Consider the following 17,327-nt stretch of genomic DNA (forward strand, 5'->3'; position numbering starts at 1 on the left):
AAACAAGGTATAAATATGTTATATTAATCTATTTAATTTGTAAGTAGATTAAAGTTTTAGAAATCAATCATGGAGTAGATCTGTAAAATGATTAAATTGGGTTTTGATGCCAAAGGAATACTGAAGGTGGACCGCCTTGGAAAGTTTCCTGACATACCCCGTTTAATCCTGAGCTTAAGTTGGCCGTAGAAATTTTTGTTCTGCGGTCATTCCGCAACTTAAGCCTAAAAGGGTTTCCGGTTAGCACACCGCGCAAAACCCAACACGGAGTTACTCAAACGTGCGAGAGAGACAGTGGAGTGGCACGCACAATAGCAAACTAGAGTGTTATTCGCTAGTGTTTGGCTCAGAGAGTTTTCAGAGAGGGCTCAGCGACAGAGGGAAGAATCATGCAAGAGAGGGAAGTTTCACGAGAGAGGAGGCAGGGATTGATTAGAGGTGGCCATTTCTTTCTTAATTTCACTTCAAGGATATAATTAGAAATACGAAAATACGTATTCTAAAACAGAATTTTTCAGATTATTTTTTATAAAAATTGTATAAGAATGGTATTTTCACAATTAATGAAGTTTTAGAGTGGCATTTCTACCATTTTGAAGTTTGTAGTGGCATTCTCACATTTTGAAAGTTTTGTAGTGGCATTTTCACAATTTTTCCTATTTTAAATATGATATGACAAAGTTTTTGGATGTTTTCATGCAAAACAGAGATAAAATATGTCAGTAGTAGCAAGGGCAACGCTCTCATATGCTTTACCCTGTTAAAAAATCAGAAGTTGTTTTTGGAAATTTGGAGAGTCCAATTTAAAAAAAAAAAAATTACAACTATCAACATTACAGTAAAACATGTTCAATAATTGCAATGCATGTTATTTCACAGTGCATTGCTATTTCTTGCCAGTCATGTGCATAGCATTTGCAACGGCTATATTTGAATAAGTAACAAATGCATAGAAATTACATACACTCATCATTTACTTAATTCTATATGCTAGTAAATGTATTCGGTGCCCTGCAAATTAACAGGCAGTACCAGCAAAAATTCAGATCCAACACGATACCGAACCGTGTCAGGTGAGATCTGAGTCGTCTGTTTTATTCTGGCACGAATCTCAAAGCAAACCCCCATCTCTAGTAAATATATTCCAATATATTTACAAAAATAAAACCTCAACTAAACAAAACAGATTCCATTTCAATTGAAACTGGCACCTCGTGTCCGCATCGTCTGCATTAACAAAAAAGAACATCTTATCTTTTGAGTTAATGTATATCGGCCGTCTGATTGTTAATATTATTACATATCTAATTTGCACAAATTTTAATGCTGATCAGACGGTGCAGATGCATTAACTAGATTCTTTTCTGAGTTAATGCAAAGGATACGAATACTCGGAGCAGACGCTACAACACCGAGAAAAAAGAATCATTGAATATTGAGGAAGGTAAGATAAAACGGAACATGGGCTTGCTTTATTATACTATATTATAGAGAGTGTGAAAGCCCATTGGCCCAATTTTATCTCGCAATGATAATAATTAGTCCATGAGAAGACGGCCCAACAATAAGATACCTCTCCAGTTGCCGGGACTTGATAGTTTCTTATTGATCTCAACTGTCCCTTATAGATCGAACGGTTCTCGATTTTGATGGTCCAAATCCGGGCTCGATCTCGGCCGAGCGATCGTCAGTGAATGGAGTCTGGATTCGCTTAACTAAAATTTAATGTTTGGATCCAGACGGTCGGATGTGGAATTCAAGGACAGCTTTAATATTCGCGCCGAACAGTTCAGACGGTCTTGATCTAAACACAAATTTTGAGTTAACCTTAGGTGATATTAATTCGGGACTACTGGAGAGGAGCGACCCGAATCCTTCTCTTTCATCATCGCCTCTCTCTAGTCTACACTCTCGCACTAGCAAATTGAAATCACAAGGTTAGCTTCCTCATTTCAAATTGTAATCACAAGGTTAGTTTCCTCATTTCAAAAACCCAACTCCAGTGAAATTTGCCCCAATTAACGAAATCAGTTCTTACTTTTCACACCATAGCAATAGCAACAGATGGCTGCTTCTGGAATGAAGCCCGGTGTTCCCGTAATTTTGCGAGAATTGGAACCCTCTTCTCCATTCTTCAAGCATGCTCCCTTCGAGTTACGGGAAGGTGAACTAGAGCACTCGGCCCATTTAATCTCTCTTCATTTCATTTCCCTTTTCAAGTATCAACATATCACCTTGTACCAGCGCTGGTGTACCAGTATCGGTTGTTTTATTAATATACCACCTTGTAGACTGATACTGTAAACTGAATCACAATTATGTATTGATTGGAACCGTTTGATTCCTTTTGTTCCATCCTTACACCATGTTCATACCATAACAACCCGGGGTTAGGACCCCCTAAAGTAACCAAATTATGAGTTTGGATCGGGACCATCTGATTGGAAATTCAGGCCAATCCAGTCCTTGGTGGAATGCACAGGGCCCATATCCAAACTCAAAATTTGGGTTACTTTAGGGGAACTGAAGCATTGATGTATAATTAGTATTGGTATATTAAGGTAATAATACTATTAGTTTCTTTTATTATTTTGTCTAGGCTTGAAGCTTATCAAGGTGAGACTGGAATTGCTGAGATCAGTGATGAGGTGTCAATTGAAAATCGACACCCAGCATTTGACTGACCTTGTTTTCTGTGCTGGATCTTTGTACCAGTTCATTGGTGAAATGGTAATTGGCTTCAATACCAATGATGTATGTATCTTTTATGAATTAAGCTTCTAATTAACTTGTTTCTTCTCTATGGCATAGTAACTAGGGTTATTGGTTCTAATGTCATGCTTTAATTTTATTTACTAAATATTATTTTATTTTAATATTTTTGTAGGTGTTATTACAAGCTCGTGTGGGAAAGATGGTAGAGGAGCCAGATCTAAATCTATATCACCAATCTCTCCACCTCGGTAGAAAACTTGAATCCTATATATCAAATGCAAGTAGATCTAAAAGAAATTTAGGGTAATTCTACTAAATTTTGATTGATTTTTAATTTTTACATGATAGAAATTAAATTGTCCAAAGAATGAGCTTTTTTGTATATTTGTTTGTGATGAAACCGAGAAATTACAACCCGAATCAGTTTGAGATGTCCCATATAAAGTCAATTTGATAATTTTTTGAAAGTTAAGCTCACAACCTACTTTGTTTGTATGAATGAGTACTTCTCTCTCATAATGAACTCGGGGGGTTTTAATCACTTTCTTCAAAAAAAAAAACTCCTAAGCAATCAGAATGTACTGCTGGAGAACTAAAACATATTATATACAATTATATCTAAATTGCCTCTAACTTATCCCTGAGAGACATTAATTATTACAAAGCAAGCAACTGATACGCCCTTAATTTGTTTGAAGATTGCTGACTTGGTATTATTCAATCCATGTGTGTGATGGTCGGTTTCGATGTGCCGCATTTTAGGTGTTTTTCTCACCGAGAAGGTTGCTTTCTGGCTCACTCCTTCCTTACTAAAGCTGGATATATAGAACCTACAAATTAGTATATGAAAAAACATTGCTTGGTGAAATACAATAGCTTTACAGCTAGCTTTCCAAAGAGAAATAGATATGGAACTATGGAAGGTAAACATACTCACTTTTCCTAAAGAGACACTCGCTGCTCTTCTAAAATCTTGGAGAAAAAAAAAACAGTTGACGCCCTTGATAAACTGCGAAAGAGTAGTTGAGGTAAACATATCTTAATCTATGTTGGGTTTGTCAGCTTTCGACGATCTACTGAGACTCTGCGTACAAGTTCTAGACACGTGAGGTGTTCATTTCCATCATGAAAGTGACAAAAAAATACCAATAAAGTTCACAAAACAAATACAAGGAATTGAAATCAGATACAAATCTGTTGTGATTCTTTGGAATCACAGGACTCTATTATTCTAAATCCATTCATTGATATGTTTGGAGATTTGTGCATAAAAAATAAATGTTTTTGAGATTCGTGCATTACAAAAAATGAAGGGGTGGATTTGGAATCATAGGGTCCTGCGATTCAGCAGATCTATTTCCATTGAAATCACTTAAAATTAGCGAATGAAATAAGGAAAGATCCGTAGTCCCTTTCTGGACGCGCACAGCTGCAATATATATATTTCTTTCAATAGGCTAGCTACTTAAAGGGAACTAGTCATGAACTTTTGTACCTTAGGACCTAGGTATGATAAAGTATGTACTCATTTGAGGAATGAATTTAAGAAACAACAAAATGAAAAAAAATAAAAAAAATAACAGTAATATAATGATAAGTGGTACAGAAAACATCATTAATTGGGACTTACCAGGTTTAATTGAATACCTACAACTAGAAGCACCATCCAGCAGAAAGTACTGATTAGCCTTGTAGGAAGCTATCCTGTTTTCCCAATTGATCATATTTGTCCCTACAACAAACAATTGAAAAGAAATTAAAAGAAACAAATTAGTGCATATATAAGTAAATAATTTACAAAATGAGTGAGGCTATGGTACAACGCATAGCACAGATTGGTCTATACTACGGATCAATATTTTCATTTTCAAAGTCCAAATAGTTGATCTAAACCGTTCAACATGATTTTCAAATGGAAGTGTATTTGCAAACTAAATTTTAATTTTTTTATAATTTTTTACTAAATTTTTAGTTAGGCAGAAAATCAAGTGATTAGTGCAGGTGTGGTAACTTAGGACCTAGGATTAGTAAAGGTGGTATGATGAAGTATCAACTTATTTGAGGAATCTATTTAAGAAACAAGAAAAAGAAAAAAAATAATAACAGGAAAATAATGATAAGTGGTACTGAAAATCATCATTAATTGGAACCTATCAAGTTCATCTAAAGGACCATCCTGCAGAGAGTACTGATTAGCCTTGTCGGAAGCTTTCTGGTCAAGCCTGAAAATTTGTTTTTCCAATATATCAACTCTTGTTAGTTATAAGATGAATCAATAAAGGCTCAATTTTTTTGTAGAAAGGAAATGATTCAATAAATATTTACAAATCGTCCTCTTACTCGTTGTTCTTCTCCTCTCTTCCTCATTGCTCTCGTCCTCTTAGTCATCCTCTTTGTCATTCCCCACGTCGTCCTCGTCCTCTTCCTCTTCCTCATTGCTCTCGTCCTCTTCATAATCCTTTTTTCCAATTTGTGAGATGATTGAAGAGTAGGGTCCCTCTTTGCAGAATTTTTCAAGGTCAGGGCACTCTGAAATCTTAAGCTTTTTAAGAGAAGAGAGCCATTCACCTCCAGGTAGCTCCTTCACCCTTGGGCAATCAGACACCCAAAGAGTTCCCAACTCTTTAATTTCTGGTAACCAACTCGGCAAAGAGGTCCAACTTATGCATGAGAGATACAACATATCCATCCACTCTATGCCTGAAATCGACTCGACTTGAGGACACTCGTCTAGTTCCAAAACACTGAGTTCATTTCCACATTTCGGAACTTCTTTTAAAGAACTGCATCCATAGAATTCTAGCTTTTTCAACTCAGGAAAGAGCCATATGTTATTTTTTGCATGGGCAGGAAGTTTGCCAGTTAGGTTTGGGCACATTCGGATTGACAGCCGTATCAATCTTCTCAAGTATCTAAATTCAAGAGGCCAGGAAACAAGAGTGTTGCAATTAATAATTTCCAAATATTCGAGCCCATTAAATGATCTCCATAGACCTGAGACACCCAACAGTGAATGCGGTAATATTGTAGGCATGAAAAAACTGTTAGTTGAATCCATTCGCAATATTCTAAGTGTATTACTGCCCTCTCGCTCCTCCACCTCTTCTTTTAATGTTGGAAATGGCTCATTATCAGCACTACTTGCTTTTGCAATGTTGGCTTCTTCAACTAAGCTCTTTGCTTGAGTAATTACATTTGTGACAGACCAAAGCAACCTATAATTTTCTATACTTGCGGTTATGTGTTTAAGTTGAGGAACAAGTGGCATGGTTTTCAGATTTGGACAGCTGGTGATTTCTAATTGATCAAGCATGGTGAATATTATGACTCCTCTTCTTCTGTTTCTCCTCTTCTTCGGTTTCTCCTCTTCTTCTGTTTCTCCTCCTCCTTCCTCCTCCTCTTCTTCTTCTTCTTCTTCTTCTTCTTCTTCTTCTTCTTCTGTTTCTCCTCCTTCCTCCTCTTCTTCTATTTCTCCTCCTCCTATTATCGTATGAATTGCTTCTTCATGCCACCTTTCCAACTTCTTCAGACCAACCAATGCCAGCCTCTTGAGGCTTGGAAAATATTGCCCTGAGTTATCTTTCTCATCGGTACGAGATATACAAGTCAAATTCGGCATGTGCTTCAAGCAGAGAACTTTAAGGGACGGCAACTTCCACACTGCAGGAAGGGTTTCGCATTGTGAGCAACCAATCAAATGAAGTTCAACAAAATTTACGAAACCCATGGCCACTGGATTGGCAAGCCAAGCTGCAAATTCACGCCCCCCATATTGCTGTACTTTTAACACTTTCAACTGGGTGTGAGGTTGTAGAGCCTCCAATACTCCCAAATCATTATTTCCTTTTGACATAAGTAATGGTTCAGTACCCCAATTTAAAGTCAGTCTATCCAAATTTGTCTTTGAAACCAAATCAGCCTCTTTTGCAACTGTTACAGTTTTCACCTTACGCAAGTTATACAACTCAAGCAAACCACCGAGATGCAAGCCCTTTATTTGATCAATGCCGGTGCTGGTATTTTCTTCTCCAACAATGTAAGTTGTGAGGGTTTGTAGGTTACTGAGCTGCCTAAGATGTGCTGGCATTTTCTTTAGCCTGGGGCATTTATGGATATAGAGATGCCTCAGGCTCCTCATATATTTCATATTTTCCGGAAGGTGGTAAAGGAGCAAACATTTCGAGAGATTTAAAGTTTGTAGGAAATATAATAAGCTTGTGGATTCGGGTAATATTTTGATTCTACTTCCGGATAGATCGAGATATCTCAAGTGTCTCATATATTTCAGTACCAAAAGATCCCGCTGAAATAAAGCAGAGTGCAAGTGCAACCCTCTCAAGGAGTTTGCTCTGGGCACTGCACTGCAATTAACATTTCTAATAAAGGGATCATCTGGGAACAACAAGGTACGCGCGGCTGGATTGGTTTTTAACAAATTAGGAATATCTACTTGGGAATCACCAGAAATAGATAACAGGTAAGGGTTTTGCAGTGCAAATTCTCTTGCAGCAATTACTGCCTGCTTATGAACAAGGTCCAGTATCTTGCATGTTACTCTACTACTATCGAATCCATATTTGTTCCCGTATGAATCTTCATGAATGAGTTTAACATCCTCAAAGAAGTTCCTCGAGGCAAGCTCATTGAAAACAATGTTACCATTTTCTTCCGGAGGTGTCGATCTTGATCCATTTGAAGGTAATAATAGACCATTGGCCATCCAGAGTTTGATCAAAACCTCCTTGTCCATGTAACATCCCTCAGGAAAGAGAGAACAAAATGCAAAACATTGCTTAACTTGAGAACATAAGTTATCATAACACACCTTGATAATTTTCTCAACAGTTGCAACACCATCAACAGTATAACATTCCAATTGGTTAATTACTCGTTGCCATTCTTCAGGCTGTTTCTTGAACCTCATCAGAGCACCCATCATATTCAGTGCTAGAGGTGATCCCCCACATGTGACAACAATTTTCTTGCCCATCTCTTCTAATATCTCTGGACAAGTTTCATTAGCATCATCCGAAAATGCTTTCTTACAAAACAGATTCCATGCATCTTTAGCTCTCAAAGGTTTTAGTACACAATCATAACCACCTCTGAACATCTGCCCAACTTCTTGAAAACTGCTTGTAACTATTAACCAAAAGCTACATACATTAGTTTGCATCAACTTAATAAATTTCAATATCTGTTCCTTACAAACAGTACGCACATCATCCAATACAACAAGGTAACTCCCGTAACATAGTTCTTGAGAAAGGCGAAGCTCTAGTAAATCTGTATCACCTTCGGATATGCAACAGTCTTTCCCTATTACTTGATCAATTATGGATTTTGTGATTTTACCAATGTTAAATTCAGATCCAACATCAATCCATACTACACAATTAACAGAAACAGATTTGAAAACATTGTTGCATACCAATCGAGCAAAGGCAGTCTTGCCTATTCCTTGTGGACCCACAATGGAGATATAGACATCACTGTAAATAAAAATTGCATCCTTAATTTCTACAATTTCATCATCTCTTCCAATAATCTCTGTCGGACTTGAGAAATTCAGGTGTTGCGGCATTTCTAGAGATGTTATATTTATCTCCTGACCTGGTCGAAAGTTGAAAGCTCTCATTCTTTCGTCAAGGTCATCAATTCTATTAACAATAGTACAAATTCTATTTTCAATTCCTTGCAGAGCCCCACTCCGATTAATGCTACTATTATTAAAACAAGATAAGAGGAAGAGACCAACCCTTACTCTGTCACCATTCTGATTCCAGCAGCCGTTGGCCTCAGCCTCTGCCTGGAGCTTCGCATATCTGAAATCATCTACTATGTTGTCAGCTTCATATGCCGCTGCGTTGAGATCATCAAGCCAGGTTCTGACATCGGGTTCAGCTTCAGTGCGTAAAACACGTAATTGAGAATCATCCACCGCTGCATTGAGATCAACAAGCCAGGTTTTGACCCCGGGATCACCTTTAGCGCGTAATTCAGCGTCAGAGAGCTTGGTAAGGGCATCGGTGAAGAATTCGAGCAGCTTCTGGCGCTCTTCCTCCATCTCAAGCATCAATCCGGGCTGTTTCAGGAGAGTTATCAGACCCGATATCAGCATGCTTGCCATTGCTTGCTAATTCGAGCTAGGTTGAATGAGGATGAAGAGAAAATTAACTAATGTTTGAATTTTGAAAGCAGCAGAGAAGGATAGATCTTAGCACTTTAATTAAAAATTTTAATTAAAGATTGGTGGCGCGCTGTTGCATGCAGGAGACAACAATGAATTAAAGAAAGAATATGGAAAAGGAAAGCAATAGAGGATAATCAGTGCAAGCACATGCATGCATGGAGTGTACTGGAGGAAAACTATATCTGAAGTTAGCTTAGATGCTCAGTTGTAGCATCAAAGCAACTTCCATATTCGTAACTTATGTATATGATCAAATTCTAACCATCAGATTCACCTTTTTAACTGCTAGGAGATACTTTTCTTTGCTCAATTGTACTTATTTATCTCTAACATTATTATGTTTGACCAAGTTAATTATTCGGATGACCATTGTTGCCGGATTGAAAAACAAATAAATCAAAGTTTCAACTGCTGGCAAGAAAAAATAACAACTTAAATAATGCACGTCAATTTCAGATGATTTTTCTTCAATATCAATTTTATTTTATTTTTAATAATTTTAAGATGGGGGATTTTTTTTTAAAACCATAAATAAAAGAAAATATTTACCAAACCAACTTGATCGTTTTGATTTTTACAAAAACCATAATAACCGAGATGCTATTTCGGTCCAAAGTGTATTTTTTTCAGAACTGAGATGTCATTTCGGTCTGAGGTATTTTCACAAGTTTTATCCAACAGTTACATAATTTTTTTTAATTTGTGAAAATGACTCGGACCGAAATGGCATCTCGTTCCAGGAAAAAAAATAATTCGGACCTAAATGATATCTCGGGTTTTATGATTTTTGTAGAAACCGCAATCAAGTTGGTTTGATAAATTATTTTTATTATTTATGGTTTTCAAAAAAGTTTAATTTATAGAGAGCTTGGGAAATACGTAAAGATAGTAGAAGTGGGACTAAGATATGGGTTGCAAAATGAAAATGGCATCGTACCGACATCTGTTTGTTATAAGTGGGTCCCTCAGATAAGAACTCAGTAGAAAGAATCCTCTAAATTGTTTGTCTTGTGTTTAATTGCTAATTCAAAAGGTAGTAGGGATACTGAAACAACATCTGATTGTGAAATGTACAATCAAATTTCATTTGATAAGTTTTTTTTTAACATCTCTAAAACTTATTTGATTGACTTCAAATGACGAATCTGAATTGTTGAAACTCGTCTATTTTACGAATAATGTATCTACATGCAAAAATAGTTAACTTTCGAATTAATTCAATATAAAGTTAAACAGTCAAAATTAATTAGAATTTTATAAATTAATTTTAGTGCATTCATTTTTTTGAAACTTTTTTTTTATCACTTGACAGTATGCAAAATTAATTCAAAATTTTTTAATTTTCACATGTAGACACATTACTCGTAAAGTATACGAGTTTCAATGGTTCGGATTTATCATTTAAAATAAATTCGAACAAACAACAAGCATAATAAAAAATAAAAAATAAAAAATCACTGACATGGGCTTGATTTTAAGTAAGATAAAACGGACATGAGCTTGCTTTATTATATTAATACATCTATAGTATAATATAGATAGAGAATGTGAAATGCTTTTCATGCAGTAGACCTACTTTGTAAACTTTAAGTTTCTTGGCCCATTGGCCCAATTTTATTTCCTATTAATAAAATTAGTTCACTAGTAGACGAACCTACTTTGACTCCAATGAACATCAACACCGTTCGATTTACTTCCAGATCCGTACACATGAAAATTGAAGCAGACATGCATGATTTTTAAAGCAGAGCACACGCATGTTCTCTGTGACGTCTCCAGTTACCAGGACTTGGGAGTCCAAATCCCCTATGGTAACTCAAATTTAAAATTTAGATCCACACCGTTCACTAAGAATCGGAACAGGTGGAATCCAAGGCTAGCTTTAATACTCGTGTGAAAACAGATCGGACGGTCTAATCTAAACTCAAAATTTGAATTACCTTAGATTAAATGAATTCTGGACTACTTTCTCTCGGTGTCTCCAGTTTGTATTCTGTCGCACCACCGCCTCCTCTCTCTACAGTCTACACTCTTGCACTCGCAAAATTGCAATCGCAGGTTACTTTTCCCTTTTCAAATCGCTCTTTGATACGATTTCATTAGTACGGTGAAGTATTTAAGTTCAATTTTAAAAACCAACTCCAGTGAAATTTGCCTCAAATTAACGAAATCTCTTCTTACTTTTGACACCATATCAATAGCATCGCATGGTTGCTTCTGGAATGAAGCCTGGTGTTCCTGTAATTTTGCGAGAATTGGAACCCTCTTCTCCATTTTTCAAGCACGGTCAATCCCTTTGAATTTCGGGAAGGTGAATTCGAACACTCATTCCCTTTAATCTTTCTTCATTTCATTTCATTTTTTCAAACAGTACACAATTACCTCTGGTAATTTGTACCAGTACTGGTATTGTATGTTGGTACCATACTGACAGATGTCGGATAGTTGTTTTAAGGTAATAATATTGATAGTTGTTTTATTATTTTGTACAGGCTTCAAGCTTATCAAGCTAAGACTAGAATTGCTGAGATCAGTGATGGAAATGTCAGATTGAAAATCGACACCCGGCATTTGACCGACCTTGTATTCTGTGCTGGATCTTTGTACCAGTACATTGGTGAACTGGTTATTGGCTTCAATACCCAAGATGTATGTATCTTTTTATCAATAAACTTGTTTTTTTTTTTCTCAATGGCATAGTAACAAAGGTTATTGGGTTCAATACCAACAATGTATGTATCTACGGGTTGTTGGGTTCAAATGCAAGTAGATCTAAAAGAAATTTAGGGTAATTCTAGTAAATTTTGATTGATTTTTAATTTTGGCATGCAAAAGCTCAATGTAGAAATTAAATTGTCTAAAGAATTGAGTTTTTTGTGTTTGTTTGTGTGTGATGAAACCGAGAAATTACAACCCGAATCAGTTTGAGATGTCCCATATAAAGTCAATTTGATAATTTTTTGAAAGTTAAGCTCACAACCTACTTTGTATTAATGAGTACTTCTCTCTCATAATGAACTCAGTGGGTTTTATCCACTTTCTTAAAAAAAAAAAAAACTCGTAAGCAATCATAATGTACTGCTACTCTGCTAGAGAACTAAAACATATTATATAGAATTATATCTAAATTGCATCTAACTTATCCCTGAGAGACATTAATTATTACAAAGCAAGCAACTTATACGCCCTTAATTTGTTTGAAGATTGCTGACTTGGTATTATTCAATCAATGTGTGTGATGGTCAGTTTCGATGTGCCGCATTTTAGGTGTTTTTCTCACTGAGAAGGTTGCTTTCTGGCTCGCTCCTTCCTTACTAAAGCTGGATATATAAAAACTACAAATTAGTATATGAAAAACAAATATCGCTTGGTGAAATACAATAGCTTTACAGCTAGCTTTCCAAAGAGAAATAGATATGGAACTATGGAAGGTAAACATACTCACTTTTCCTAAAGAGGCACTCACTTGCTGCTCTTCTAAAATCTTGGGGAGAAAAAAAAAAAAAAAAAAAAAAAAACAGCTGACGCTCTTGATAAACTGCAAAAGGGGTAGTTGAGGTAAACATATGTTAATCTATGTTGGATTAGTACCTGGTGTGGTATGATGAAGTATGTACTCATTTGAGGAATCAATTCAAGAAAAAAGAAAAATAACAGTAAAATAATGATAAGTGGTACTGAAATTTATCATTAATGGGGACCTACCAGGTTTAATTGAATACCTAACAATAGAAGCACGATCCAGCAGAGAGTACTGATTAGCCTTGTAGGAAGCTATCATGTTTTTCCCCATTGATCATATTTGTCCATACAACAAGCAATTGAAAAAAAATTAAAAGAAACAAATTAGTGCATATATAACTATATAAGTAAATAATTTACAAAATGAGTGAGACTATGGTACTACGCATTGCACATATTGGTCTATACTATAGATCAATATTTTCATTTTCAAAGTCCAAATAGTTGATCTGAACCGTTCAACATGATTTTCATATGGAAGTGTATTTGCAAACTAAATTTTAAATTTTGTATAATTCTTTACTAAATTTTCAGATAGGTAGAAAATTAAGGGATTAATACAGGTTTGGTATGATGAAGTATGTACTTATTTGAGGAATCTATTTAAGAAACAAGAAAAAGAGAAAAATAATAACAGGAAAATAATGATAAGTGGTACCAAAAATCATCATTAATTGGAACCTATCAAGTTTCTCTAAAGCACCTTCCAGCAGAGAGTACTGATTAACCTTGTCGGAAGCTTTCTGGTCAAGCCTGAAAATTCAATTTTCCAAAATATAAACTCTTGTTAGTTATAACTTATAAGATGACTCAATAAAGGCTCAATTTTTTTTGGAGAAAGGAAATAATTCAATAAATATTTACATAGACAAGAAAAGAGGTGCTATGTACCTTGAAGACAAATTATATAGCGGATGGTGAATTATCTGTACTTTGTCCAATTTTTGAGATTATTGAAGAGTAGGGTCCCTCTTTGCAGAATTTGTCAAGGTCAGGGCACTCTGAAATCTTAAGCTTTTTAAGAGAAGAGAGCCATTCACCTCCAGGTAGTTCCTTCACCCTCGGGCAATCAGACACCCAAAGAGTTCCCAACTCTTTAATTTCTGGTAACCAACTTGGCAAAGAGGTCCAACTTATGCAAGAGAGATACAACATATCCAGCTGCTCTATGCCTGAAATTGACTCGACTTGAGCACACTCGTCTAGTTCCAAAACACTGAGTTTATTTCCACATTTCGGAACTTGTTTTAAAGAACTGCATCCATAGAATTCTAGCTTTCTCAAACTAATAAAGAACAGTGCTTTTAAAGAACTGTTATTTTTTGCCTGGGCAGGAAGTTCGCCAGTTAGATTTGGGCACATTCGGATTGACAGCCGTACCAATCTTCTCAAGTATCTAAATTCAAGAGGCCAGGAAACAAGAGTGTTGCAATTAATAATTTCCAAATATTCAAGCTGATTAAATGATATCCATAGACCTGAGAAACCCAACAGTGAATGCGGTAATATTGTAGGCATGAAAAAACTGTTTGTTGAATCCATTCGCAATATTCTAAGATTATTAATGGACGGATTCTTCTCCACCTTTTCTTCTAATGCTGGAAATGGCTCATTATCAGTACTACTTGCTTTTGCAATGTTGGCTTCTTTAACTAAGCTCTCTTCTCGAGTAATTACATTTGTGATAGACCAAAGCAACCTATAATTTTCTATACTTGCGGTTATGTGTTTAAGTCGAGGAACACGTGGCATGATTTTCAGATTTGGACAGCTGGTGATTTCTAATTGATCAAGCATGGTTAATTCAAAACTGGTTTCCATGTATGAGCACGAGGATCCTTCTCCTCCTTCCTCCTCTTCTTCTGTTTCTTCTTCCTCCTCTTCTTCTGTTTCTCCTTCCTCCTCTTCTATTTCTCCTCCTTCCTCCTCTTTTTCATGCCACCTTTCCAACTTCATCAGACCAACCAATACCAGCCTCTTGAGGCTTGGAAAAAATTGCCCCGAGCTATCTTTCTCATCGGTACGAGATATACAAGTCAAACTCGGCATGTGCTTCAAGCAGAGAACATTAAGGGACGGCAACTTCCACACTGCAGGAAGGGTTTCGCATTGTGAGCAACCAATCAAATGAAGTTCAACAAAATTTACAAAACCCATTGCCACTGGATTGGCAAGCCAAGCTGCAAATTCACGGCCACCATATTGCTGTACTTTTAACACTTTCAACTGGGTGTGAGGTTGTAGAGCCTCCAATACTCCCAAATCATTATTTCCTTTTGACATAACTAATGGTTCGGTACCCCAATTTAAAGTCAGTCTATCCAAATTTGTCTTTGAAACCAAATCAGCCCCTTTTGCAATTTTTACATTTTTCACCTTACGCAAGTTATACAACTCAAGCAAACCACCAAGATGCAAGCCCTTTATTTGATCAATGCCGGTGTTGGTATTTTCTTCTCCAACAATGTAAGTTGTGAGGGTTTGTAGGTTACTGAGCTTCCTAAAATGTGCTGGCATTTTCTTTAGCCTGGGGCATTTATGGATATAGAGATGCCTCAAGCTCTTCATATATTTCATATTTTTTGGAAGCTGGTAAAGGAACAAACATTTCGAGAGATTTAAAGTTTGTAGGAAATATAATAAGCTTGTGGATTCCGGTAATATTTTGATTCTACTTCTGGATAGATCGAGATATCTCAAATGTCTCATATATTTCAGTACCAAAAGATCCCGCTGAAATAAAGCAGACTGCAAGTGCAACCCTCTCAAGGAGTTTGCTCTGGGCACTGCACTGCAATTAACATTTCTAATGAAGGGATCACCTGGGAACAACAAGGTACGTGTATCTGGATTGGGTTCTAACAATATAGGAATATCCACTTGTGAATCATCAGAAATAGATAACAGGTAAGGGTTTTGCAGTGCAAATTCTCTTGCAGCAATTACTGCCTGCTCATGTATAAGGTCCAGCATCTTGCATTTTACTCTACTATGGTATCCATATTCGTTCCCGTATGAATCTTCATGAACGAGTTTAACATCCTCAAAGAAGTGCCTCGAGGCAAGCTTATTGAAAACAATGTCACCATTTTCTTCTGGAGGTGTCGTTCTTGATCCATCTGAAGGCAATAATAGACCATTGGCCATCCAGAGTTTGATCAAAACCTCCTTGTCCATGTAATATCCCTCAGGAAAGAGAGAACAAAATGCAAAGCATTGCTTAACTTGAGAACATAAGTTATCATAACACACCTTGATAATTTTCTCAACAGTCGCGACACCATCAACAGTATAATATTCCAATTGGTTAATTACTCGTTGCCATTCTTCAGGCTGTTTCTTGAACCTCATCAGAGCACCCATCATATTCAGTGCTAGAGGTGATCCCCCACATGTGTCAACAATTTTCTTGCCCATCTTTTCTAATATCTCTGGACAAGTTTCATTAGCATCATCCGAAAATGCTTTCTTACAAAACAGATTCCATGCATGGTGATCCATCAAAGGTTCTAGTACATAATTATAATTAGCATTATTCATAGTATGCTTAACTTCGAACATCTGCACAACTTCTTGAAAACTGCTTGTAACTATTAACCAATTTGTCCGTACTTTAGTTTTCATCAACTTATTGAATTCCAATATCAGTTCCTTACGAACAGTACGCACATCATCCAATACAACAAGGCACCTCGCGTGACATAGTTCTTGAGAAAGGCGAAGCTCTAGTAAATCTGTATCACCTTCAGATATGCAACAGTCTTTCCCTATTACTTGATCAATTATGGATTTTGTGATTTTACCAATGTTAAATTCAGATCCAACATCAACCCATACTACATTAAGCCATCTTTTATACCTATCTCGGTATGTGATCATAATATTGTTGCATATAAATCGAGCCAAGGCAGTCTTGCCTATTCCTTGTGGACCCACAAAGGAGATATAGACAGAGAAGCCAAAAGGTATTAGATTTTTAATTTCTCTAATTTCTTTTTCTCTTCCAACAATTTCTGTCGGACTTGAGAAATTCAGGCGTTGCGGCATTTCTAGAGATGTTATATTTATCTCCTGACCTGGTCGAAAGTTGAGAGCTCTCATCCTTTCGTCAAGGTCATCAATTCTATTAACAATACTACCAATTCTATTTTCAATTCCTTGCAGAGCCCCACTCCGATTAATGCTACTAGTCTTAAAACAAGATAAGAGGAAGAGACCAACCCTTACTCTGTCACCATTCTGAGTCTGGCAGCTGTCGGCCTCAGCCTCTGCCTGGAGCTTCGCATATCTGAAATCATCAACTATGTCGTCAGCTTCATATGCCACTGTGTTGAAATCATTAAGCCAGGTTCTAACATCAGGTTCAGCTTCAGCGCGTAATTCGGCATCAGCGAGCTTGGGGAGGGCATCAGTGAAAAATTCGAGCAGCTTCTGGTACTGTTCCTCCATCTCGAGCATCAATCCGGACTGTTGCAGGAGAGGTATCATACCCGATATCAGCATGCTTGCCATTGCTTGCTAATTCGAGCTAGGTTGAACGAGGATGAAGAGAAAATTAATTAGTATATGTTTTAATTTTGAAAGCAGTAGAGAAGTATAGATCTTAACACTTTAATTAAAAGGTTTTAATTAAAGATTGGTGGCTGTTGCATGCAGGAGACAACAATGAATTAAAGGAAGAATATGGAAAAGGAAAGCAATAGAGGATAATGAGTGCAAGCACATGCATGTCTACAAAGTTGATGCATGGAGTGTAGTGGAGGAAAACTATATCTGAAGTTAGCTTAGATGCTCAGTTGTAGCATCAAAGCAACTTCCATATTCGTGTACCTTAATTATTTTCAGCATTAAACTGTAACTTGGACATGCTCAAATTCTAATTACTTCTGGTTATGTG

At 36.5% G+C, this 17,327-nt stretch overlaps 3 protein-coding genes and 1 long non-coding RNA gene across 5 annotated transcripts; 2 read left to right on the forward strand and 2 right to left on the reverse strand.

Moving 5' to 3' along the window:
• The first annotated feature begins 1,899 nt into the window (after positions 1-1,899).
• LOC144553963 (CST complex subunit TEN1-like) lies at positions 1,900-3,198 on the forward strand. 2 transcript variants are annotated; one of them, XM_078302137.1, is made up of 4 exons: positions 1,900-1,937; positions 2,053-2,164; positions 2,600-2,754; positions 2,888-3,198. In XM_078302137.1, the coding sequence occupies exons 2-4, from the start codon at positions 2,065-2,067 to the stop codon at positions 3,020-3,022; spliced, it is 390 nt and encodes a 129-aa protein (XP_078158263.1). In that variant the 5' UTR covers positions 1,900-1,937; positions 2,053-2,064; the 3' UTR covers positions 3,023-3,198. The 2 variants fall into 2 exon arrangements, with proteins under 2 accessions (XP_078158263.1, XP_078158262.1); XM_078302136.1 differs by lacking the exon at positions 1,900-1,937 and having other exon boundaries at positions 1,953-2,164.
• Positions 3,199-5,095: 1,897 nt separating this feature from the next.
• Positions 5,096-8,845, reverse strand: LOC144553714 (disease resistance protein RGA2-like). Its single transcript, XM_078301921.1, has 2 exons — positions 6,228-8,845; positions 5,096-5,930 (listed from the first exon to the last, which is right to left on the reverse strand). The coding sequence occupies exons 1-2, from the start codon at positions 8,843-8,845 to the stop codon at positions 5,096-5,098; spliced, it is 3,453 nt and encodes a 1,150-aa protein (XP_078158047.1).
• A 2,065-nt stretch (positions 8,846-10,910) lies between these two features.
• LOC144553964 (uncharacterized) lies at positions 10,911-11,808 on the forward strand. The gene is made up of 3 exons (XR_013511486.1): positions 10,911-10,966; positions 11,110-11,219; positions 11,401-11,808. It is a non-coding gene; the product is annotated as an uncharacterized LOC144553964 (long non-coding RNA).
• Positions 11,809-12,007: 199 nt separating this feature from the next.
• LOC144553957 (putative disease resistance protein RGA3) lies at positions 12,008-17,327 on the reverse strand. The gene is made up of 2 exons (XM_078302127.1): positions 12,354-17,327; positions 12,008-12,228 (listed from the first exon to the last, which is right to left on the reverse strand). The coding sequence occupies exon 1, from the start codon at positions 16,940-16,942 to the stop codon at positions 13,334-13,336; it is 3,609 nt and encodes a 1,202-aa protein (XP_078158253.1). The 5' UTR covers positions 16,943-17,327; the 3' UTR covers positions 12,008-12,228; positions 12,354-13,333.

Source organism: Carex rostrata, chromosome 5 (genome assembly GCF_964058835.1).
Source record: "Carex rostrata chromosome 5, lpCarRost1.2, whole genome shotgun sequence".
Classification (NCBI taxonomy): Eukaryota; Viridiplantae; Streptophyta; class Magnoliopsida; order Poales; family Cyperaceae; genus Carex; species Carex rostrata.

Excerpts from the sequence above, each read along its gene's own strand:
- LOC144553963 (XM_078302137.1), top strand. The coding sequence starts at position 2,065 with ATGGCTGCTTCTGGAATGAAGCCCGGTGTTCCCGTAATTTTGCGAGAA. Across the intron at positions 2,165-2,599 it reads TCCCTTCGAGTTACGGGAAG|GCTTGAAGCTTATCAAGGTG; the intron begins GTGAACTAGAGC and ends TATTTTGTCTAG. Across the intron at positions 2,755-2,887 it reads TTGGCTTCAATACCAATGAT|GTGTTATTACAAGCTCGTGT; the intron begins GTATGTATCTTT and ends ATATTTTTGTAG.
- LOC144553714 (XM_078301921.1), bottom strand. The coding sequence starts at position 8,845 with ATGGCAAGCATGCTGATATCGGGTCTGATAACTCTCCTGAAACAGCCC. Across the intron at positions 5,931-6,227 it reads GGTCTGAAGAAGTTGGAAAG|GTTGCTTTGGTCTGTCACAA; the intron begins GTGGCATGAAGA and ends AGAAAATTATAG.
- LOC144553957 (XM_078302127.1), bottom strand. The coding sequence starts at position 16,942 with ATGGCAAGCATGCTGATATCGGGTATGATACCTCTCCTGCAACAGTCC.